The sequence below is a fragment of the Mustela nigripes genome, chromosome 6, assembly GCF_022355385.1.
Source record: "Mustela nigripes isolate SB6536 chromosome 6, MUSNIG.SB6536, whole genome shotgun sequence".
NCBI classification, from domain to species: Eukaryota; Metazoa; Chordata; class Mammalia; order Carnivora; family Mustelidae; genus Mustela; species Mustela nigripes.
The window spans coordinates 19,791,303-19,816,574 of NC_081562.1; the positions used below are offsets into that span (position 1 = coordinate 19,791,303).

General features: G+C 38.7%; 2 protein-coding genes across 3 annotated transcripts in view; one reads left to right on the forward strand and one right to left on the reverse strand.

The window, feature by feature from the left end:
* The first annotated feature begins 2,386 nt into the window (after positions 1 to 2,386).
* Positions 2,387 to 15,452, forward strand: ARL1 (ADP ribosylation factor like GTPase 1). Of its 2 annotated transcripts, XM_059402254.1 has the most exons (6): positions 2,387 to 2,634; positions 4,861 to 4,998; positions 7,559 to 7,640; positions 8,858 to 8,969; positions 12,102 to 12,280; positions 12,989 to 15,452. In XM_059402254.1, exons 1-6 carry the CDS (start codon positions 2,631 to 2,633, stop codon positions 13,017 to 13,019), a joined length of 546 nt encoding a protein of 181 aa, XP_059258237.1. In that variant the 5' UTR covers positions 2,387 to 2,630; the 3' UTR covers positions 13,020 to 15,452. The 2 variants fall into 2 exon arrangements, with proteins under 2 accessions (XP_059258237.1, XP_059258238.1); XM_059402255.1 differs by lacking the exon at positions 4,861 to 4,998.
* A 1,537-nt stretch (positions 15,453 to 16,989) lies between these two features.
* The window catches only part of UTP20 (UTP20 small subunit processome component), a 97,532-nt gene continuing 89,249 nt past the window's right edge, over positions 16,990 to 25,272 (reverse strand). Inside the window, exons 56-62 of the mRNA XM_059402252.1 lie at positions 25,019 to 25,151; positions 23,531 to 23,718; positions 22,793 to 22,864; positions 19,708 to 20,007; positions 19,353 to 19,479; positions 17,605 to 17,750; positions 16,990 to 17,324 (exon numbers count right to left, since the gene is read on the reverse strand). Coding sequence (XP_059258235.1) covers positions 17,169 to 17,324; positions 17,605 to 17,750; positions 19,353 to 19,479; positions 19,708 to 20,007; positions 22,793 to 22,864; positions 23,531 to 23,718; positions 25,019 to 25,151 — 1,122 coding nt within the window. The 3' untranslated portion in view covers positions 16,990 to 17,168. The remainder of the gene's footprint in view (positions 17,325 to 17,604; positions 17,751 to 19,352; positions 19,480 to 19,707; positions 20,008 to 22,792; positions 22,865 to 23,530; positions 23,719 to 25,018; positions 25,152 to 25,272) is intronic.

The following is a 25,272-nucleotide window of genomic DNA, read 5'->3' on the forward strand; positions in this document are numbered from 1 at the left end:
AAATGTTTCTGAGAATAAAGTTTTTGATGCAGTCAGGAAATGAGATCAAATCTTAATAGACAAGGCAAAGAGTTAAATGGATAAATTTTAAAAATAAAGTGTTTGGGGGCATCTGGATGGCTCAGTCTTAAGCATCTGACTCTGTTTGGCTCAGGTCATGATCTCACGGGCCCTGAGATCCAGCCCTGCCCTTTGGTGAGGAGTGTGCTTGGAGTCTCTCCCTCTGCTCACCAAACCCTGCCCCCCAAATGAGTAAATACATCTTCAAGAAAAAAAAAAAAAAAGCTTTTTAAAAGATTTTATTTATTTATTTGAGAGAGAGAGAGAATGAGAGAGAGTGAGTGAGCACAAGAAGGGGAGGGTCAGAGGGAGAAGCAGACTCCCCGATGAGCAGAGAGCCTGATATAGGACTCAATCCCAGGACTCTAGGATCATGACCTGAGCTGAAGGCGTTTGCTTAATCAACTGAGCCAGCCAAGTGCCCTAAAAATAAAGTTTTTGATCAAATCACCTAAAAGGTTTTTATTATACTGTTTCCATCGTGACTTGTAATTAGGTGCTTAATACACCTTATAAAAGGCTGAAATGCCACCTAATAGTATTAACAATGCTTTTTCATCTGTATATAGCGCTTCAGTTTACTCAGTGTTCTCAAAAAGTCTCATTTGCTTATCTGGTTCAGAATATGTGGTGCAAATATAAACTTTACAGTGTATCTTTCCTTTCAGTTCTCCCTTAAAAGGAATTCGTATTTTCAGACAATTATGTGCATTATAGTGGAAACATAAATCTTTTGCCAAGTGGCAGTAGCTCAGCGTGGGAAGATATGGACTGGAGGTTGATGAAGAACAGGTGAAAAAGGTCAGTGGAATCTCAGCCCACTGAGATCCAACAGCTGGGATAACATAATGCTTACAAAGCACAACCTTAAAAAGGTCTAGATGTTTAAAGAGTGGCTCAAATCTCCCATAAATAAACAATAAATAACAAATAAAACCGAACTTCTCCTTGGAAGGAAAATTTTTGTGAATTTATGATTGAGAAGCCAGGAAGGGAGGCGAGAGCAACAGGGAAATCTAGTTCAATGCCTAGACAGCTGGAGAGGTCTGAAAATTGAAGTAAAAACGAAGCAGTCCATAAACGTCTTTTGAATGGATGAAAATCTCTACTTTAAATAAAAACATAATATGCAAAAATTATATTTGGAAGGAGACAATGTATACAATGGTGACTTCTGTGAAGAACTGTGGGATTGAGAGCTAGAGATAGGTCTACATTTCGGTGTGCCTGTAAGACTTTTTTTTTTTTTTAAAGGACTATTTATTTGAGAGAGCGAGAGAGAGCGGGAGCGAGAATAGGGACACAAGCAGGCTTCCCATTGAGCAGGGAGGCGGAGGCGGGGCTGGATCCCACGACCCTGGGATCATGACCACAGCCAAAGGCAGACGCCTAACAACTAAGCCACCCAGGTAACCACCTTTAAGAATTTTTAAGAGACCCACACTCAACCTTTTAAAAAGGTTACAGTCTAAAGGCCCCTGGGGCCTCAGCGGTTAAGCGTCTCCCTTCGGCTGAGGTCATCATCCAGGGACCTTGGATCCAGCCCCATTTCGGGCTCCCTGCTCAGCGGAGAGCCTGCTTCTCCCTCTCCCACTCCCCCTGCTTGGGTGCCCTCTCTCTCTGTATCTCTGTCAAATAAATCAATAAAATCTTTTAAAAAAATCAGAATCTAGGGGAAATCAATAAAATCTTTAAAAAAAAAATCAGAATCTAGGGGAATCCCTTTTCCCCATCTTCCCAGTATCACTTCCTTCCTCCCAGTACAATTTTCTGTCAAAGCTGGCATTACTCTCACGCCCTTGGAGGGAACAGGTCCTCAGTCCTTGTGATCTGAACCAGCTCGTCCATCCTGCCCATCGCAGAAGAGGGGTCAGGTGCTCAGGTGGAAGAAAGGGGTGAACGGCTCTAACGCAGACCCTGCACGCCACTGCGACTCCAAAAACCCCGTTAGCGACCTCAAGTGTAAGGTTGACTAGTATTGGCCGCGCGGGGCTGTTTCTACCATTATTACGCAGTCCTATTTCCGTGTGGGAAAAGCACCCAGGAAAAGGTACGTCTTCCCCGCAGGGTAGTTCAGCACCTACAACTTCTGCGACGCTACACTCTGTGCCGGCGTCCATTCCGGCTGCAGTGTGGAGGCCGGACTCGAATTTCTGGTTGGCAGATTCGCCACTTTTGGGTGTCAGAATTTAAAATGAAAATTCGAATTTCCCTATTTGGAAGCCCTTTAAGTACAAAAAGACAGAATCAAGAGAGATTTGGGGTCCTTGAATATTTTTATCTTCTGGCTTCCACCTAGCGCGCCGAAAAGTTTCGTCGAAAGCGACGACGCGGACGCTCAGGTCGCCGTTCCTGGCGCGTAGGCGCTGCGGCCCTTCGCTCCCGCCCCCGCCGGGAGTCCGACGTGGAAGTTGCTGGCTGACCGGACTTCCAAGGGATTCGCTTGGGAGCCGAAGCCGGACCCGGAGGCCAAGGCGAGCAGAGGTGGAGGCGCCGAGGCCCGAATAGGAGTAGCTGCCGAGGCCGGGGCCTGTCTCTGACCACCGACAAGGGCGGACAGGCGGTTCACCATGGGTGAGGAATCCGAGAAAGGCTCCCAAGAGCGATGGAGGTGCTGCGGCCGAGGGCTAGGATCAGGAGGAGGAGGGGGGCCAGCCTGGGAAGCCCAGAGTAGTCAGCTTTGCAGGGGCGGGTCGCTGAAGACTTAACTTACCTTGGCTGGTCACCTGTGGGGGTGGACCCTGCTTGGAACTTTCGCCCCTGCTCTCACTCTTGGCCCCTGAATCCCAGAAGGGTCAGGGGGTGGGGGCAGCGCGGCCCCGGAGAGCGCTTCGGCCTGGGAACCCGGCCCTGAGTCCTTAACCCTGACCATGAACTTTTGCCTCACCTCCTCAGACCCAGCTTGACCGGGGGGACAGAGTTGGCCTTGAGAAGCTTGGCAGTTTGTCAGTCGCAGGTTTCTTGCGTTAAAGATGAGATCTGACCTCACAGTGGAAGCTTGATTCTCTTGTCCTGGTCCCTGGGATTGCGTCAGTTTAAAAAATCCAAAGGGAATGTTGCTCCAATGTTTTCTAGCCAACTTGGTATTTGCTTGCTTATCTGTAGCTTTTCATGGAAATGATAGAGTAAGGTGGAGAAGGAAATAGGGACTGTATTGGTCATTACTGGTCAGTGAGCGAAATTTTAAGATCGGTATTTGGAGTGCTAATTGAGGTCACAGCATTGTCCTCACAAGCACCAGCTATCGCTAGCTTCCCTCCCGGCTGGAACCCAAATGAAGGTGCAGATTTTTAAATTGGTTCACAACTGTCCAAATGATGCAAATTCTTTGGATTATTTTAATTCCTCTTCCATTTTCCAGGGGATTTACTTCTTGTCTTGGAACACAAGTGCTTTCCTGTCTTTTCCCAGAACACCCTTAAGTCTTTTTTTTCCTTAAAGATTCTATTTTTAAGTAATCTCTACACCCAAGGTGGGGCTCGAATTTACAACTGTGAGATGAGTGCATCCTCCACAGACTAAGCCAGCCAGGTGCCCCAGGTTTTATTCATTCATTCATTTATTTTATTTTTTAAGGTGTAAAAGGTAGAATAGATTTTGTCAAGTTATGCACCTTCTGTTACACTTTTCTAAGGTTCTCTGGCCCATGGTTCTTCATTTTTCTAGACTTGAGGCTCCTAATTGTGTCATTTCTGTGTCAGATAGCCATGCATTGCATGTGACATCACTTCAGTTGTCAACTTTTTTTTTTTTAAATTGTTCATGTAACTGTCTTTTAATCTTCTCTGATGACTTTTGGTGGGAAGAGGCCAAAGTGTTTTTTTTTTTTTTTTCTGGTAATCATTAAAAAAATGTATTTTAAAAAAGAGTGGGAGGCTTAACTAGCTGAGCCATCCAGGTGCTACAGAAGCTTTTAATCACCAATCAGTGGTGATTCTGATAATCACAGCTCTTGTTCACAAGTGCTTTTATGTTACACAATGCCTTATGTATAGGAAACTTTCTGGAAATGTTTAATGAAACATTGATACATTTATTACTTTTTTACATGAGTTTTCTCTCAAAACTAGGTTTTGTTATTTTGGGCTTCTGTGTTTCAATTTCTTTTGCAAGTTATATTTCTTAGAGAGATGATGGTGGTGCAATACAGTGAAAACAATAGCTTTTCACATGTGAGAACCTTATTGTCCCACTGTCATTCTGATTTGTTCTTTAGTGTTTAGGGGTTGTGAGGAGATCATGCTAAGCTATCTATATTCTCATGATTAGAAAGTGAGCTCCAGGGGGTGCCTGGGTGGCTCAGGCAGTTAAGCACTTGCCTTTGGCTCAGGTCATGATCTCAGGTTCCTGGGATCCAGCCCCTCATCAGGCTCCCTGGAGGGAGCCTGCTTCTCCCTTTTTCTCTGCTGCCCCCCTTGCTATATTTTCTCCCTCTCTCTCTGTTGCTCCTCCTGCTTGTGCTCTCTCTCTTACCTCTCTGGAATAAGTAAGTAAAATCTTTTAAAACAATTTACATAAAACAGTGAACTCCATGAGGACAGTGGTTCTGTTTCTCTTATTCGGGAATATATCTTCTTGTGCCTTCCTGACACATTATTTAGGACTGGTGACAATCAGTAATTACTTGTTTGATCTTGATTAACATATATCATTGGTAGCAAACTTACGCACCTAAGAATTGAGGAGAATATCACAGTATTATTTAATTCGGTATCACTTTCAAAGGGCAAGATTAAATGTTTTATGGACTTAGTTCACAAAATGATACTGAATGCATTTTATCTTTTATTACTTTTTCAGGTGGGTTTTTCTCAAGTATTTTTTCCAGTTTGTTTGGAACCCGGGAAATGAGGATTTTAATTTTGGGATTAGATGGAGCAGGAAAAACTACAATTTTATACAGATTACAGGTTGGAGAAGTCGTTACTACTATTCCTAGTAAGTGTTGTTATGATAAACTAATTGTAGGGGTTCTTGTTTTCCATTTAATGTAATGATTAGGTAATTTTAATATAGTAAGGCTTGTAAACTAGTATGGACATAATATTGGTAACATTATTATTATTTTTAAATTTTTTATTTTTTATAAACATATATTTTTATCCCCAGGGGTACAGGTCTGTGAATCGCCAGGTTTACACACTTCACAGCACTCACCAAAGCACATACCTTCCCCAATGTCCATAACCCCACCCCTCTTCTCCCAACCCCCCTCCCCCCAGCAACCCTCAGTTTGTTTTGTGAGATTAAGAGTCACTTATGGTTTGTCTCCCTCCCAATCCCATCTTGTTTCATTGATTCTTCTCCTACCCTCAATTAAGCCCCCATGTTGCATCACCACTTCCTCATAACAGGGAGATCATATGATAGTTGTCTTTCTCCGCTTGACTTATTTCGCTAAGCATGATATGTTCTACTTCCATCCATGTTGTCGCAAATGGCAAGATTTCATTTCTTTTGATGGCTGCATAGTATTCCATTGTGTATATATTTGGTAATATTATTTTTCATAAGTTTAGAGGCAGTTTGTAAACCCCTGTGCATGGCTGGGTTTTGCTCTTTAGAGCTATTTTTAAAGTTGGCTGGAATTAAGCCACTTTAATGAAGGGAAATGAAGCCACTTTCATTGAGAGCCAGTATCTTTATTGATAAAATGAAGATAACACCCACTGACTTTATGAAGTACATAAAATACTTTGTAAACCTGTTTAAAGAATTATGTAGGTGTTAAGTGGTGTTATTGCATCTGATAGGCTTTTTTCCCCCTGATAGGCTTTTTTCCCCCTATTTGTTACAATTTTAATTAAGATTTGTTTCTCTTATTTAATTCTGTTGATCGCTTATAAAGAATGGAGTGGAAGAGACAGACTCTTGAATTAATCTGGTACCTTTTTAGGTATTACTGATATTTTTATATCAAGAGAAGAAACACCTCAACTTTAAATCAGTTGTTGATACCTTAGAAGGATATTCTCAAACAGTCCTGTTTGACTACATGAGAATACTGTTGTTTATACTTTTTTAATTTGTTGATGTGAATTTACTTAGAGAATATTAATATATTTAAACTAAGAGTTTGTAGAATTTGCTGAAGAGTATTAAATTATGCCTCTGAAATCACTCGTCACTCAAGATATTTTTATATTTAGTAGTATTTAAATTTCCAGATTAAAAAAGAAGTCTAGGTTTCATGAAAGAAGAACTTTTTAAGCCCCGTGGCATTGGTTATTTTCTTTGTGCCAGTAAATTTTAGTTCCCGTGATTCTTGCTTTTCTTTTTTTTTTTTTTTTTTTTTGTGGGTGCAAGGCAAGATTTATTAAAAACGCTCTCCGGCGAAGTTTCAGGGCTCAGGAGAAGGGGAGCCAGGACAGTTGCGCCGGGAGGAGGTGGGCACCCTCGGGCGAGGTTCCGCCACTCTGGAAAGCAGAGTGGCGGAAGTCGCCGATTCTTGCTTTTCAAAGTAACCCATCTCTGTTGTGGTTAAGTCTTGGCCCTTGCAGTGCACACAGCCCAGTGAATTGCATTTCAGTGAATAAACTGTACAGCATACTCTTGTCCTGTGCATATAAAGTGTTTTTAATTGAGGTAAAGATGGTGATTACACTCCTACCTAATTCCAAGGGAGATATCATAAACTTGCTTTTTTAGTTTTTCACTCAGGTGTAGTATAGCTATTTTTCAGTTGTGATAGAGAATATTTACTGTATACTCATTAGAAGCATTTACCAACATACACTTAAATTTAAAACAAAAGTTAATTGTCCAGTTATAGCTATAAGTCATTTTTCACTTTGATTTTTTAAGCTTCTAAAATCTTGGAAACCAGTTTTCTCAGAATCCTCTCCACCCTCCCTTAGATTCTTTTCAATGAAAACAGTATCCTGCCTTAGCCATGTGGTGTTAGAGCTCCCCCGAAAAAGGATGGGAGGGAAGAGAGATGGCACACTTTCCATTGACCGTCTAGCCACAACCTTACTACAGATGAGCTCTTGAGGAAGTCTGCAAAGGGTCTGTGAGATTGCCACACTTAGAGAAACCAGTTTCCATAAAGTAGTATATAGGTATTGCTGAATCCTTAACCTACTGAAGTTTAGAATTTAGGCTTTCTTGGTTTTGTTCCCTGCTTACTTGCTGTCCGTCAAAATTCCATTTTTTGTAATGCATCTGTGGCTGTTCTTTCTAAACATAACCTCCTAAACACTTGTATGCCAGGGTTGTATTATACAGAGAGTTTAACAGTTTGATTTCCATTGAGCTAAAAATTCTATATTTGTAGAGGTGACTGGGGATTCTTATATAACCTGAAAGTGGTGCTGATATTCCTAATTGATGGTGTGTGTGTGTATAACACAGCAACTGTTTTGTCTTGTCTTAAGTGGAATAATTTAACCAATAATGTGATTCAGTAGTAATTTGTTAATTGCTAAAATTGGATTGGATACTTTGAAAGTAGAATGCATTAGTCTACATAGACTACTGATTTTGATTTCTTTTCTAGCTATTGGATTCAATGTTGAGACGGTAACATACAAGAACCTTAAATTCCAAGTTTGGGATTTAGGAGGACAGACAAGTATCAGGTATGGTATACAGAGACCAGATTACTTTGTAGTACTGAACATTTAGTAAGCCCTTTAAAGGTTAAGAGCAGTAAGTCAAATATGTTTTCTTTTGTAATTTAAATGGGAACCACTTGGTTTAAAATGAGGTAAAACTACTTATTCTCTCAGTTGAATTCAAATAAAAAAATTTAAGGAAGCCAGTTCTTCACATATTACCTTAATGAAAAGTTTTTTCATGAAAATCTCAAGATCTAATTACTTCAGTAGTTTTTATCTGAAAAGGGTCTTCCATTTAGTTCTTGTCACTCTGTCTTGAAACAGACTGCTTTGGATTTTATAAAAATAACTTTCAGTCCACCATTTAGGGCTAATGTGAACATAGATACCCTGTAGAACTTAGGTCTTCATAGGTCTCCTGCCCTGCATTCTATGCTTGGCATGGCCACTGTGAGGGTTTGGTGACTGTCAGTGTTGCTCACTGTGGTACCTACCATCTTAAAACATAAGTAGGACATTCTCCAAACATCCTCCTGCCTTTTAACTGGTTTTATTTTTATTTTCTTTAAAGATTTTATTTATTTATTTGACAGAGAGAGACACAGTGAGAGAGGGAACACAAGCAAGGGGAGTGTGAGAGTGAGAAGCAAGCTTCCCACTGAGCAGGGAGCCCGAAATGGGGCTGGATCCCCGGACCCCAGGATCCTGACCCATGCTGAAGGCAGATGCATAATGGCTGAGCCACCCTGGTGCCCCTTAACTGGTTTTATTTTTTGAACCACTTTTGTGTCCCTGTCTAATTTTAGCTATTTCTGCTCATGAAGTCTTCACTAGTCAGTTTAATGTCTGCTGTATAAAATCATATTAAAAGTTTTTTTTAAGAACCCATTCCTTAAGGAGTTCCTAGTTAGAGAATTATTAGATGTCATAATAAGGTCTATGTATAACTTTATCTCAGTACGGTTAGTGATTTCATAGATTGATTATAAAGTCCTCTCTTAGCCTAAAGTCTGAACTCGTTTTGAAACTTCTGATCCTGTGAATTATGTTTATCATTCCACATCTGAAGGATATGATACATACCATCAGAAACATTGATTCTAACACCGGGGGGCTGGCAAGATTGGCATGTAAACCTCCTAATCCCCATCATTGCCAAGTCCTAGCATATAAATTAACATAACTTGTTCTTTTTCTTTCAGATAATAATATATTCTCCCTTTCTGAATTTTCTTTAGGCCATACTGGAGATGTTATTATTCAAACACAGATGCAGTCATTTATGTGGTAGACAGTTGTGACCGCGATCGAATTGGCATTTCCAAATCAGAGTTAGTTGCTATGTTGGAGGTAAGAAAACTTTACTCAAGTGTAGAGACATCTTTTACATCTGCTTGCTGTTTTTATTGTTACTACTTGCAGGAATAATTAAAAGCAGGAAAATTTCCCCCCTTGGCTTTAGTGTCATTTTCTTTTATATAAATTACTTCCTATTCTAGAAATTCTGTTGGGAAGAGAGATGGAGACAAAAAGACCAAAAAAAAAAAAAAAAAAAAAAAAAATCCAAACAGGAAGTTCTTTAAACTAGATTCTTTCTAGGAAGCTCGGAGGTAAAACTCTCTCTAAACTGAAGAAACTATTTTAAGTTACTCCTGTGAAGTACTTTTTCATAAAATCTATTTCTAGTTGTATAACTTAGTTTAAGGAAGCAGATTAGGTTATAAAAACAAAGCCCGTTTGTTTGTTTTGGAATTTCTGGGTTTCTGGCACACCTCTGGCCCTTGTTTATCTCTTCCAGCTTTCTCATTCATTATTCTTTCCAGTGTTTACAGCTTCAGTCATACTGACCTCTCTGTTCTTTGGATACTCCAAGCTTGTACATTCGACGCTTGGCTTCGGGCTTTTTGCACCTGCTCATATTTCTGCTTGGAATGCTCCTCCTCCACATCTTTGCATGGCTACCGTCTTGGCATGTTTTATCTCATGTTTCTGCCTCAGAGAGGAGCCTCAGTTATTTGCTAACACCTTATTCTGCCTTATTTTTTGTACAACTTACTCTTTCTTTCCAGTATTTTTTTTTTTTTTTTTTTAAAGATTTTATTTATTTATCAGAGAGAGAGAGGGGGAGAGAGCGAGCACAGGCAGACAGAATGGCAGGCAGAGGCAGAGGGAGAAGCAGGCTCCCCGCCGAGCAAGGAGCCTGATGTGGGACTCGATCCCAGGACGCCGGGATCATGACCTGAGCCGAAGGCAGCTGCTTAACCAACTGAGCCACCCAGGCGTCCCTCTTTCCAGTATTTTAAAATATATTTGTTCATATATGTCTCCCACCCTAAAATGTAAGTTGAGTTTACCCTAATACTCCTGATGTGTAGAACAGTGCACAACACTTAAAAACTCAAAACATTGTAGTCACTGAAATTCATAAGGTAATTTATTGGCTAGCTGAATTCAGAGGATGCATTAAATAATCAAAAGTTTAAAAAATCTCCAGTTGTTAAATAAGCTTTTCAAATGTGCTTATGGTTCATTTAAGTAATAACGAAATTGCCTTTGTTTGTGAAAATTAGATGAGTAAGTTCCCTTTTCCTTCCAGAACTATGATTCTGACTTAGCCAATCATTGAATGCTTAAATGTTTTCTAGGCCATTTGATTACCAGAGTAGAAGCATTCTCAGAATATGTCGGACTTCTGATTTCTTTACTAATGACTTAATGCTTTCTGAGTTATAAATTGCAGACCCACTGATTTTAAAATGTTGCTTTTTTTTTTTCACAATGTAGCATCATATTTATCATAAGAGCTTCTTAAAACAAATTGAAGTGTAAGGAATTTTAAGGGACTGTTTAACTGCTTTCAGTGTAATGGATTTTTAAAATAAAAGCTTACTTAGTTAGATATAATCTAAATGGTATGGATTTTTATCATAAAAAGTACTACATAAAAGAAATGTGTTATTAGCTTCAGTATACAGTTTCTTGAGTTGTGCTGGATTATTTGTGAAATTGGGATTTGACTTGTATAATTTTATGAGTAAGAACTAAAAATTATTCATTCTTTTTTTTTTTTTTTTTTTTTTAAAGATTTTATTTATTTATTTGACAGAGAGAAATCACAAGTAGACGGAGAGGCAGGTAGAGAGAGAGGAAGGGAAGCAGGCTCCCTGCTGAGCAGAGAGCCCGATGCGGGACTCGATCCCAGGACGCTGAGATCATGACCTGAGCCGAAGGCAGCGGCTTAACCCACTGAGCCACCCAGGCGCCCCTAAAAATTATTCATTCTTTAGGAAGTAATTTATAATTGATTCAGTCACTGAATGTATAATATAAAGTACATGGAACTTATGAGTCAGGTCTGTTCTGTTACATTCAAACTTGCAAAACCAATTTAAGTTATTTTTGTACACAAAAATACATTCTTCCTGGAGTAAAGAATTGAATGTAAAAAACTGAAGTTGTTAACTCCAAGAATATGTAAGAGAATATGTTTAACGTTTCTAGATAGGGAGGATCTTTCTAAATCAAAGGATTGGAAGGAATTACAAAAGAAAAGATAGATTTAATTATATTAATACAAACGAAAACCATGCAAATACAAATTAGTGTAAAACAGGGAACCAGTACATAGTTTTACAATCAGTGATTAAGGATTATTGTTCTTAATCATATCAAGACCCTTTGCAAATAAGTAGAAAACTGAGCAAAAGGCATGAACGTAAAGTGCACAGGAGAAAACTGTATTGCACATAACATTTGCATTTCTAATACTCTGATAATATTTAATGAGATGCTGTGTTTGGAAGAATATGTAATTTCTAATTCTTCCAAGGCTGTCATACACTGTTGCTGGAGCCTAAATTATTATAACCTTTCTGGAAGGTAGTTTATTAATATATATAATAAGAATCCCAATATAGTTCATACTTTGATTCTACTTTTAGAGAATTTGTTAAGGAATTAGAGATTCATACAAAGATTTCTGTGTAATGACTGTGTCCCTTGGGTTTCTGTAATAGTGAAGTAAAAAGAACCTAGTGAGAGTCTAATACTGGAGAACAGTTACATAGTTGATGGTAATATGCATTCATAGTATAGAGTGTATTAAACCATTACATTTTTTGGGAAAATTTTGATTGTTTGGAAAAATATCCATGATTTAATGTTTATTTTTTAGAGCAGGTATAGAACAGTATATAAATGTGATCTTAAATGTGTTAATGTATATATTAATAAATTGTAAGTATCTGAATTATAAAGCAGTAGAAAATATCGAGTATTAAGAGTGATCATTTTTGGGAGGTAGGATTATGGATGAAGCTTTTTTCCTTCATACTTCTCTATAATTTCAAATAATTTATAATGAACATTGTAGATTCAAAATTATAGAATAAACTTTTAAAATAATATAGTTGTTGACATTTCTTTCTAAAGTCAAGGAAGCAAATTAATTAGAGAAAATTAAGTACCTTCTATTTTATTTAGGAAGAAGAGCTGAGAAAAGCCATTTTAGTGGTGTTTGCAAATAAGCAGGACATGGAACAGGCCATGACTCCCTCAGAGATGGCAAATTCACTTGGGTTACCCGCACTGAAGGACCGAAAATGGCAAATATTCAAAACTTCAGCAACCAAAGGCACTGGCCTTGATGAGGCAATGGAATGGTAAAGTATATTTACAGAAGCCATCTGTGCATTTGTTTGTGTGTGTAGCTCCTTGTACACATGTGCTTTCCCTTTAGTCTTATGGATGCAATTCAGATTACTTTGCAGCTTATCATATTAAGTTCTTCCAGCCTTTTCTTCCTCTGGTCTTCATATACATCGGCTATTATTTCAGCCACACCTACCTGATTATAGATAGATAAGCCAGCTTTCTGCCTTTTTTTTTTAAACTTTTCCCTTCCTTACCACATCCTCCAATTCCTTATCCTTCAGGACTTAGGTTAAGACTGTCTTCTTCTCAAGAACCTTCCCTTACGTATCTCCATGCTCACTGCCTTAACACACACATAGTTGGATGTCCTTGTCACAGACCAGTGATACAGTAGTTACACTGTCATGTAATTGATTCGTGCAATTTGAGACTAGTTTTCACCTCTGAGTTATGCACATCTGGCCATGCTGCAAGTAGTTAACAGCCCGGAAAAAAGATATTTGGTCTTTTTGATTATTCAGAGCACAGATAAAAGTGAAAGCTAAAAGGCTTTCATGGAAATTGGGTCCATAATGTTATTCTTCAGTGTAACTGTCTTAGCTTTCATCATTTAAAATGCTTTGAAATCCACTGTCAGCATAAAACTTACTATAAGTGATCATGCTCTATACCTGAAAGTTTGAAGTTAATGTTATGAAACTGTTTTGTCTTCACAGGTTAGTTGAAACATTAAAGAGCAGACAGTAGTTCAGTCACTTCTACCCTTGTGAAATGAAGACTACATCCTATATCCCTTTGGAAGGAAACAGTTAAGTGGGCTTCATGCTACTAAATGTTAAAACTGTGTGATTGTTGGCATATACTGAACTGAATGCAATATTTGTAATAAATATAAAAAATAAGTATTTGGTTGGAAGGGTAACTCACCCATGATTGAACCAACTGAATGTCTGTTCTGTGTAATGTAAAATCCTCCCTTGCTTTCTTGTGTTAAGTATATATTCTATTTGTATGGAATTCTTATTCAAATAGAGTCCTATTAAAGAATGTACTCTTTACTGAGGAAAAACCCTCCTATTTTTGAATTAGTAGTTGCAGCTTGTTTGTATAAACACTAATAAATATCTTAACCCTGATTTTTTCCACTAAAATGAATTAAGTTCTTCCAAAGATTAGACTTAGTAGAGTAGGGACATGGTTGGGTAACAGAGTCTTCATTTGGTTAATGACCACTTTAAGCTGTTTTGTTTAAAAGCTTTTGGGTATAGGCATGAAGCTGAAAAATTATCTTGGTGGTTAACCTCATTGACGTCTGTAATTGTCATTTTATAGTACTTGTATGGTTGCCAAAAAAATTTTCATATATATAGGAACCCTGTGATAGAGGTATGACAGGTTGTAATGTCTTTATTTTATGGACATGGACCCAAGGTTCTGATTAGTTGGCTTGCACAGGGTCAGCAGCTAGTGAGGTCAGAACAGGGCTCAAAGTTAGATTTCGGTGTCAAGCTTATCCCATAAACTGTGTAATTCCTGAAATGCAATACTGGCAAGATAGACATCCTTAATTGCCTACATAAAATTATGCTAATTGAAGTAGACATGGTATATTCAAAATAATTTCCATAAATTTGTCTATACTAGTAGAGGTAGTAAAAACAATCCTAAAGGGTTATATTTGATGGAATCCACAACATATTAAAGGAAATTTTTAAAAAAACCTATTTTAAGAAGCACTGTAAGAGGTATCTTTACTGTCTTTCATTTCTTTTATTTATCTGTAATTGGACATGTAAATTTGAAAAGCCAAACATTATTGGTGTACAGGGAGAAACTGAGCATTCTTGGCTTTAAAAAATAGACTTAGTGCTAGGATATCAAAAACAGTTACGTTCAAAGGAACTTTTCAAACTATCCAGTCTACCACACAATTGGCTATGGTGGTGACAGAATATGGTCCCTTGTATTTACTTAAACTGGGGGGAATCTTTAAGTTGGACAACCAGCATTTAAAAAACTTGATGCCCCTCATACTAGTGGCCCATTCCCTGTTCCTGCTACTGCCTTTCTGGAGGCCTCTAGCCTCTTTGTTTCATAGTTTGATCATTTAGATCAAAGGAATGTGGCTTTCTCTTTTTAGCTGCAGGACTTCAATGTTTTTACCCATTCCCCAGCACCCATTCTTAATTTGGCTTCTGAAGTCTATTTTGAAGAACAGGTTCTAAGCCCAGTTGTTCTCAGTGCTGCTCCTACGGTTACTGAGCATGTAATTAATATTGTTTCATAGTTTCCAAATCACTCCTGATAGACTATATATATATCTATCTCCTTGGAATCCAGTGTGGTGCCTGGCACATTGTGGCACTTAGAGTATATGCATGGTTGAAATAGTAGGTTATATGCCAGCTAGGAAAATACCTCTTCAGCTTCTCTTGGGTTCCTTTCTGGTCAGTGGCTGGGTTTGTACCTAAGAAGCTCAGTACATCCCCCGCAGCCTGCCCACTTTAGGAATACTGTTGAGAGGTATGGGTGAAGAGGCCCTGGCAGGCAGATGCTGGGCAGCAGATAGCTCTTGGCGTCTTGAACACTGAGCACACCTGAAGTAATAGCCAAACCACCACGTGAATGATCGTTATTTGTTTTATCACAGAGACTAGAATGTGGTAAATAGAGCATATACTGATTTTAATATGGTATAAATTATGAGGTCCTTGTCTAGCAGAAAATGACTATATAGGTAAATTACAGGAGTTTGAATGATATAAAAATCTACTGAATATTATTTTGGAGAACGATGAAAATGGGCAAAGCACCAGACTTAAAATCTGAACGCATGAGTTCTAGGCACAAATGGCCATTCCTTCAGTTTGTCTGTCTGTCTGTTTTTTCATAAAACAAGAGACTTGGACAAATCATATCAAAAATTTCTTTTAGCTCTGATATTCTGTTTATAACCCTGGTTGGTAATTGTGCTGAGTTATGTGTTCACATTTGAAAAAGGAGTGGTGGAATTTTATAACTAGAGTACTTGAGATGCACTTTAAGTTGTGGAAATGTAAGCTCCTTGAGGGTAGGGACCATACCTTATTTATTGTTAGTGTCCCTTGCATCTAGTGTGGTATACTCGGCATACAGTAGGCACTAAATAAATATTTACTAAATTGTTCTTAATATCCCTGAGATACTTGTTCTTTCTGCTTTTTGCCTTAGTGTTAACTCCTGATTTATATTAAAAATTTTCATAAAACTAGTACATGCACTTTAAATCACTTAGAATTAATTGCAGTCAGCCTTCTGTGATGCCCCGTGTTTATGCCTTTGGCACATTATAAACCCCTTGGAAGTATGAGAACTCCTGTTTGAGATGAGCTACATCAAAACACAGATGCTAAAGTTCATGAATGTTTGAACATTTGATTTCTATGCCATATGCTGTATTCTGACTCCATACTTAGAAATTATAAAAAGCATAGGCTTTCAATCCTGGGTGTGAATCCTGATTATGCCACCTACAGCCTATTACCCTTCGGTGAATTATTTAACTTCAGTCTCAGTCTCTTCATCTGTAAAGAACCAATTTTAGGCAGCTCTTAGGAATACTATGAGGACCAAATAAAATGTTAGCCAAATGCTTGGCACATAGGATGGATTGTTCTCTCGGCCCACCCAGATCCCTCCCTGCCCCACATATATCAAGCACTAAAATATTGCTTCCACATCAGTTGTAGATTGAGACAAAGATATCACATAGGTGAAGGTTTATAAGAGTTCCCTTTGCTTCACCAAGCTTGCCAGCACTTGGCATTGTCAACCTTATCAACCTAAAGAGTTCAAAATGGAATTTCATTGATGTTAATTTGCATTTTTATAATTATTGAGGTTGAATACAGGAGTAATTCAAAATATTTAATAACCAGACATAGCTGATGTAGGGGGAGGACCCCTGCCAGTCCAGGTATTAATTCTGTAATTTTTGGTGTGGGGAGATAGGGAATCTAGGACTCACCTAGTTAGGGTGGCACTTGGTGTCAGGAGGCAGTGACTACGTACCAACTAGTACGTAAGTACTTGAATGTTTAAGAACCAGTATAGCCACATCAGCTCAGTATTAATATTTAAGGGCCATTTATTTTTCTTCTCTCAATGCCTGTTTCTCCTTCCTGACACTTTCTCTACTGGATTGCCTTTGTTGATTCATACTTACTATACAACCTGCGTACTACATTCTTTATCCGTATATGCTACATACCATATCCCAGTTGTGTCTGCACAAACAGAAATTTTTAATATTCATGTAGAATTTATCACATGTTCACTATGGATAGCACTTCTTGTGACTTACTTTTGATATCTGACCAGGGAAAAACCCTGTTACCGCTTTTGAAGAACATCATGGCTATTTTCAGCTTATCTTCCATATAAATTTTAGAATCAGTTTGTTAGGATAATATGAAGAATTCTTGCAATTATACACAGATATGCCTTTAACCAGTGGGATCCAACTTGGGAGGAACTAGTATCGTATGATACTACATCTTCCTGACCGTGATCATGGTTATTTCTCCATTTGCACAGATTTCTTTTAATGCCTTTTGATAAGGTTTTATAATTTTCCCCAGAAAAATACTGCAAATCACTTTTATTCCTAACTTACATGTTCTGTTTTGCTGTTGTCTTAAAGTGTCACATGTTTTTTAGACAGTAAGGGTAACAGTAATATTATGAAGATGTTTTAATTTAAAAATAAATGAGCATGATTATATGAAACTGTGTAATATACAATCTGTGCCAGTTTAACTTAAATAATAAAACCTGCTGTGATTTCAGACCAGCAGATATGTGGAGAAGTTCATGCTTTGGGGTAGACTGAGATATTTTACCAGCAGAGGGAGCACATTACTCCACCATTGCTAAATCTTTCAGGCTGTGGCGCTTTTGTCTCTTGGTCTTATAGCCTGGACGCAGGAACTCTATCTTTCTCTTCTTCGCTTCACTTTTATTTTTGTGTTTCTTCAGCTTTTTCTTGGCAGCAATATCAGGATTAGTTACAAACTTGGGGAAAAAAAAAGGAAATTTTATATTACTTCTAAAGTAAATGTTAAACCAGTAAAAATCAAATGCAGAAATGGGCCATTTTATTCACCTTTAAATATCACACATGTAACACATTCCCATTAAAGACAATCTGGAGCCCCCGCTGTAAAGTCCCCACTTCTCAAACATACGCAGTTCCTCTTTCCTGCCTGGGTAAGTGTGACACACATGCATGCACATACCCCTGGTTCAAAATACTAAGTCTAAGGAACACCATAGTTTCAAACAGCAGACATACCTCTAAAGCCTTCCTCTTTTTCCGGAGTGCCCTTTTCTCATTAGCCTGCTTCTGTACTGAGGCAAAGGCTAAGGAGAAGCTCTCAAGTCCAACCAGCTTTTTGAGTAATTCTATGATTTCCTGGGATAGATTCTTAAGCAGAGGATCTGATAACACACAGAGTAATAATCAGAGGTAGTCATGTAGGAAAGGACACATTTGAACATCTATAAAACCAACAACATGCAAAATTTAAGCTCTTGCGGCACTGTCACTTTTTATTACTTGAACATTAAACACTGATCTAAATCCAGCCTTTACGTATCTGAGGTGGGAGGATGGAGGTGTTGGGCCTGACAGTCCCAGGCACGACTCCTCTGGGATGCACCAAGAGATCACAGACCATGAAGCCCAGTTTCCAGCGGAATCCTGGCTTGGAAGACACTAATTTGAGAACCTGACAAACAATTGGGGTTACTTTGTTGGCCTCCTCAACTTTGTGTGGATGGGGAAAGGTAAGTGTGTCTCTAGGCTCTCTAATTCATGGGTCATAGATGTTTAGCTCTGGCCGTAACCTTTTCTCGAGGGGGGATCAAAGACTCTGAGAAGCTGACAAAAATCTTTGCTTTCCCACCATTCCCTGCCTTCTGTCTCCCAAATGCAAATGACCCACAGGTTTTTGTATTCAATTTCAGGAGCTGTTCTAGATTACAGCCCCCCCCCCTTTTTTTAAGATTTTATTTATTTATTTGACAGAGATCAGAAGTAGCAGAGAGGCAGGCAGAGAGAGAGAGAGAGGAAGTAGGCTCCCTGCAGAGCAGAGAGCCTGATGCAGGCCTTGATCCCAGGACCCTGAGATCATGACCTGAGCCAAAGGCAGCGGCCTAACCCACTGAGCTACCCAGGAGCCCTAGATTACAGATTTCTTGAAGATGGGGAGTAGACTCCTTTCTACCATTGAACCTCCAGTGCCTGGCAAATATTAGGGACTCAATAAAATGCTGGGTGAGGAGAACCAAAGCAGACCTGGCCTTGACCATTGCTTTTTCCTCTTGAGAGGAAACAAGTTTTCTCTAGGTTGCAAGACTGAAATAGCTCCTGCTTTGACATTCACTTTGTTTTGTTTTAAAACTTACTATCTACTTTACCTCTGGTCTCTTTTTCTACTATCTAGAGAGACCATTTAGGATCCGTGAGGGAAATGCACCAAATGCCCAGGCAAGAAAAATGAAAAATAGGAAAAGTAAAAATATTTCACACTTTTGGGGCACCTGAGTGGCTCAGTGGGTTAAGCTGCTGCCTCAAGTGTGTCTGCCTTCAGCTCAGGTCATGATCTCAGGGTCCTGGAATCAAGCCCCACATGGGGCTCCCTGCTCAGCAGGGAGTCGGCTCTCCCTCTGCCCCTCCTCCCTGCTTGTGCTCTCTCAAAACCTTTTAAAAAATATTTCAACTTTGGCTTTATAATTCACAATAAGAGAATATACAGTTTATTACTCATTATTGTCCACAGCAGCATGAGGACTTCAAGTTATATATTTCTTTGAATATTTAACCTATGCTTAGGTATAAAACCTCTTTTAGGAGAGAAACATTCACAACACAAGAAAGCACATAGAAAGCAGTCAAATATGCCTTATTTGTTTGCTACTAATTGTTTTGATTCCTATCAAGTTTTCTTAAACTCTGGCAAAGAGGGAGGAAGAAGGAAGCATTCAGGAAAGAAGTGAAGATTCCTGAGGTGCAAGTATTCAAAGACAGGCTGCAGTTACCCTGGTCCGAGTATGTGCTGTTCAGTTCTCGGAACAGAGGAGCTAAGATCACTGGGAGATACGGCTTCACCTTGTCTACTCCAAGATCCATCGCTACAGCTCCGAGAAACTTCAAGATGCACGTTCTCTGAAAGTAGAGATCATTCATTGTTCATTTGAAGTGTTTGTCTTACTGTAGCCATACAAACAGTTAACTTAGAAAACAAGGTCTCTATTGGGGCAGATATTACTGAATCAGTTTTGGGTTAAAAATTTCCTAGAGACTTGGGAGAATTACTAACACCACTAAAATGCTTTTTGAAATGTATTTTGTTTTAAAATGACTACTTTCAGTTACTCTGTACATTCATCGCACCTTTAAGGGGTTTCTAGGTGAATAGGCAGCCTCCAGTTTCGCGATCCGGGACAACTTCTGGATCAACCACAGCAGTGTGGCTGGCTTGCTGTGTTCTTCCTTTGCCTCCTCGTTCTCTTCTTTGTCAGAGTCCATCTTCTCATCTGCACAGGACTTGGATTGTTTTACTTCCCCTGTGGCCACACCCTCTCCTAAAGTTTCTTGTTCTTCCATGTCTTCTTTTATCTCACCTTGCTTATCTTCAGATTCAGGTTCCAGTAAATATAAGACTTTGGCTACAAATAGCAAATTCTTAACAACCTTAAAGGGGGGGGGAGATAAAGGGAGGGATTGGGACTTTGATTTTGAAATAAATACGGCTTAGTAAAAGATAGGTATTCTACAATAAGGGGAAAAAATGTAAGTGGGTATTATACTATTAAACTGATGATTGTTCCAGATTTTGATACTCTTCAGATCTACCTTATAGTGTATCCAAACCCATTTTCATTTAACTCATCTACTTAGCCTAGTTCTACCCTTAAGGTCACAAAGAATACTAAGCAAACAATTTCATTCCAGACTATCTATTTACATTTTTAAGAGCGCTTTCATCCCTCCTCCATTAAATCTCTTCATAGATGTAAAAGTTTCCATGTTATTGAGCAATGACTTTATACACAGCATTCTAATTCAACTCCAAAATATCACTATTAGGTACTATTATCAGGAGAGAAAACTACAGCTCAGAATTATTAAATGACTCCCCCAAAGACAAAGAAAGTGGTCAGTCAGGATTTAAAGGTTTTTAGAATTAAAGCCTACGTTCTTAGGCATGAGCTCTTTCTCCTCAAATCCCATCTGATCCAGTTAAACAGCCTAGGGACCTAAGTTTTAGACTTAACAGTAATGAACCCATATATTGAGTCCCTAATTGAACTCCATGAAATCTCTGATACAGATATTTCATACTAACTATGTGAAGGAGGAAGCCAAGTTGGTTTTCGGTTCCTTTATCTTCCTGGATGCTCTATTAGAGGTGCTGTGTGTCAAAAGTTCCCCCTAAATGAAGGACTCAGAACCCAATGCATTGTCCAAGGCTAGCCTGGCCATCAAGAATTCATACCAAGATCATTACTTCCTTTTTCTGGAACATTGGCCTTCCTGAAGACAGTCCCAGTTTTGGAGGCCTTTTGCCCTTGTGGCAGCCATTTCACCCTAAGATTACAGGGAACTAAATTCTTTAATTTCTTTCATCCTGGGTCAGTACTAGTAAATCCTTGTCCCAACTTTCTACGGTTGTATCTGTCAACCTCTGTTAAGATAGGTATTGTAGGGCGCCTGGGTGGCTCAGTGGGTTAAGCCGCTCAGGTCATGATCTCAGGGTCCTGGGATCGAGTCCCGCATCGGGCTCTCTGCTCAGCGGGGAGCCTGCTTCCCTCTCTCTCTCTCTGTCTGCCTCTCCATCTACTTGTGATTTCTCTGTCAAATAAATAAATAAAATCTTTAAAAAAAAAAAAAAAAAAAAGATAGGTATTGTAGGGGTGCCTGGGTGGCTCAGTGGGTTGAAACCTCTGCCTTCGGCTCGGGTCATGATTCCGAGGTCCTGGGATCGAGCTCCGCATCCAGCTCTCTCTGCTTGGTGGGGAGCCTGCTTCCCCCCACACCCCCCGCCTGCTTCTCTGCCTGCTTGTTATCTCTGTTACAAATAAACAAAATCCTTAAAAAAAAAAAAAAAAAAAAAAGATGGGTATTGTATGGGGCGCCTGGGTGGCTCAGTTGGTTAAGCAACTGCCTTCAGCTTAGGTCATGATCCTGGAGTCCTGGGATCAAGTCCCACAGCAGGCTCCTCAGCAAGGAGTCTGTTTGCCCCTCTGCCCCTCCCCCTTCTCATGCTTGCTCTCTTATTCTCTCTTTAGATATAAATAAATAAAATCTTAAAAAAAAAAAAAAAAGACTGGTATTATATGAGACCCCACCTGCTACTACCCTGCAGGATTTCTCCGGTCTCACTTTGCTATCCACCAAACAGCTTTCCATTCTTTCTCTGGCCCTGCCATATAATGAAGCATGCTATATTTTCATGAAGAAGTGGTAGAAGTGTCAGGGTCTCAAGGCATGCTACTTGAGATCGCTCTTTGGATACAGCGTTCAGTTTCCATTGTCCCGTCACTTAATCTATACTGCTGTTCCATCTCATCCATAACGACAAGAGACATGATCAAATGCCTTGCTCATAACCAGATACCACAGCTATGTCATCATCTACCAGCCCAATGGCTTTATCAAAGGAGATTAAAAATAAAGGGAACAAATCTTTTAAAAAAAAAGGTAACAGTAGACCCTAATCAAAAGTTATTTATATCTGTTGCATATTTATAAATGCTTCCCTATTTACATTTTACTTATAGTAACATTTTATCATATGAAAACCCCTAAAACTTTTTAGTGACTTATCTGCCTTCTGTTAGGGATAGACTATTCTCAGACCACACTGTATCATGACCATTATGACTTTCTTTTCAGCTTCTAGGGCTAAGGGAAGGAAATCTAGTTATTGTTCATGTTATTACATGAACAATCAATCAACTCAGTCAACCAACTAATACTCTTCAAAGCTTTGGTCACAATGTGGAATAGTTCTTAAAACTGAACACGGAAAGATTAATAGCTTCCTACTGTATCACCTTTATTGGGAATTTTAAATGAAGCCAAGAATACCCCCAACATGGATCCCGGAACTGATTAGATTTATGTGATAACTGAACATGTATTTCAGTGTTATGTCTTTATTTCATTTAATACCCGAAGCATTAAAATAGGAAAACAAGGGGTGCCTGGGAGGCTCAGTGGATTAAAGCCTCTGCCTTCAGCTCAGGTCATGATCCCAGGGTCCTGGGATCAAGCCCCGAATTGGGCTCTAAGCTCCGTGGGGAGCCTTCTTCCTCCTCTCTCTCTGCCTACTTGCGATCTCTGTGTGCCAAATGGATAAATAAAGTCTTAAAAAAAAAAATAGGAAAACAAATACAAATACGAAATGTAAGCCTATTCCTAGACTTGGTAGATTAGATCCTTTATATTAAACCAGAATGATGACAATACTTACCTGCTCTCCTAGAGACTGATCTAAGAATTTGGAATGCAACTGATGGCAAGAGGCTAGGGAGATACTTTTCATCTGTGAAAAGAAAATGGACATTGACAGACACAATGCAGGATACTTTTCATTGTTTTTAAAAACTCAAAGTAACTACCCATAATAAGGCAACTGAGATGCTTGATTTTGCTCTGAATGACTTGTACAAGTCTGGAGAGGGAAGATCCATGATCAGAAATTGTGTCACTGTCTCCTTCTACCTGCCCCAAGGGACTTCAGCTCAAAAAAATGGGATATTTTCAAGCTCTGGGGTGATACAATCCCTCAGATTATTCGTAGAAAACTTGACAACATTCCAGTATTTTTTCCCTTCTTTCCTTCCCTTCCATCTTATACTTGTTTAGTATTTATAAAGTTCCTACTATGAGTCATGCATCGTTTTAGGCCCTAGGAATTCGGAGATGGATACAACATGGTTTCTCACTAATATTTTCATGAACACCAACTCATTTAGGACGCAGGATCGATTAGGCAGAAGTCTGACTACATGGATAGTCTATAAATTATTTTGGAAAACCTTGGCCTTGAACTCTCTAGTTCCCACTACTCCTATAGAACAACATGTGCAACAAGTCAGCTGTTAAAAAGAGTTTCCCCCAAGGACCAACTCCAAGACAGTTACATGAAGCAGAATGAACATCTCATGTAGATCACAAAGAAAAGAAAAAGGTTTTAGGGAAACTTTACCTTTTGTTCAAGGTCATTTGTTAAGAACCTTATTGCTACAGGTACTGAGAGTTTCTTTTTAGTTTTTTTGGCCTTATGTCTTCTAATAAGTTCCTCTGGTTGGCAAGAGGCAAAGAGTAATCCAAAAATCTGGGCTGCAGTGAGCCACACCCAGCTGTGTGGATGTCTCAGGTGACAGTGCACATAACCTAAGGGAACCAAAATGCATTTTCAGATGTTTCAACTTTCCTGACTCTTTGGTGATAAATGTGATTAGTGTAGGCATTCGTTATCTATTATGTGCTTGGTTTTAGGAACCAAAGATGGACAAAATAGTCACTGTTTTCCAGAAGTTTTCAAGAAGCTAGGGGTAAGTGAGGTGGTGAAACACTGGAAACAACTAGAAAACCAACTCCTAACATGGTGAATGACAAAAGAGGTACGAGTAAGCCCAGAAACAGACCTGTTCTATTAGAATTAGTTTCAGGTTCAAAGGAGATAAGGTGGCTGTAACATTTACAATTTCTAAATTAAGTAAAATAAATAATGCATATAGGCACACATTTGTTTCCAATATTTCTTGAAATCAGTGGAAAGTTATTATTGATTTCTTGAGGCTTTATGTGTGCCAGGCACAGGACTAAGTGTGTTAGATAAATTATCTTGTTTAGACCTCACAACAGTTATGTGACATCAGAATTGTCAGGGTCAGTTACATTTTAAACATGAGGAAAGCTTTCAGATGGGCTAGCTAATGTGCCAACTGTAACAGGCAAAACCAGGCCTGGGCCCCAACTTGATTTGACCCTAAAGCTTATACTCCTGAGTTACATGCCCAATCTGAAAAGCCTTATGGGTTTTAGGGAACAGGATTAAATTTCTGGATGAATCATGTCATATCTGAGTTTTAGTCTATGCTGCTTTATTTCATTAACAGGGTTTTACTTTTGTTCTCTGTGTATTCTATTTTGTAACAATCTGGACATGCCTCAGTGAAGTCATACCAGAGTGGGCCATATAGTAACTTTGCAACTGTACTTAAAGCTTTCATTCTAATGTCTATTTCCTATAGACAATCAAAATTGAGTATGTTAAACAAAAAAATTCTAGGATCTTATTTTTCATATAAAGAGTGATATATAATAAATGTCCCAGAGAAGTTAAATGGTTTACTAAATCATGGGACATTTGCATGGTGGATTATTTATAGCTATTTTAAAAAACCAGCTACTAAGTGTGTTATGGTATAATAATATTCTTATTTAGGTACAAACAAGATAATGAAATGTATTACTTGTGAAGTCATAAATATGTATAACTTTTCTTACAAAGAAACGTTTTCACTGTAATCAATTTGAAAGGGCCTTTTAAATCTTTTTCTCATGGACCTTTTCCCTGACATTATATACTTTCTAAGTGTTCATATTCTAATTTCCCAAATCCGTTTTCAATAATTCTATTACAACTAATGTGTTTGTTTTTAACTTTAAATAAAAGGGAAACACTTACTCCAGATTTTATTCAGCGTCTCAGAGGGCTTGGTAAACTGAATGATATTACATTCCTTGATGAGTTTACTAATCAATGTAAGAAAACTAAACAGAAGGCGATCTGCCGCTTTTTCTTCAGTCTCTTCCATGATCTAAAAACAGGATGAATGTAAATCAAGTACGATAATTTCAAAAGTTTCTGATGGATGTTTTTACTCCAGCATGTAGATCTGTACCAGGTTTTCTCAACATCAACTGACATTTTGGGTCAGA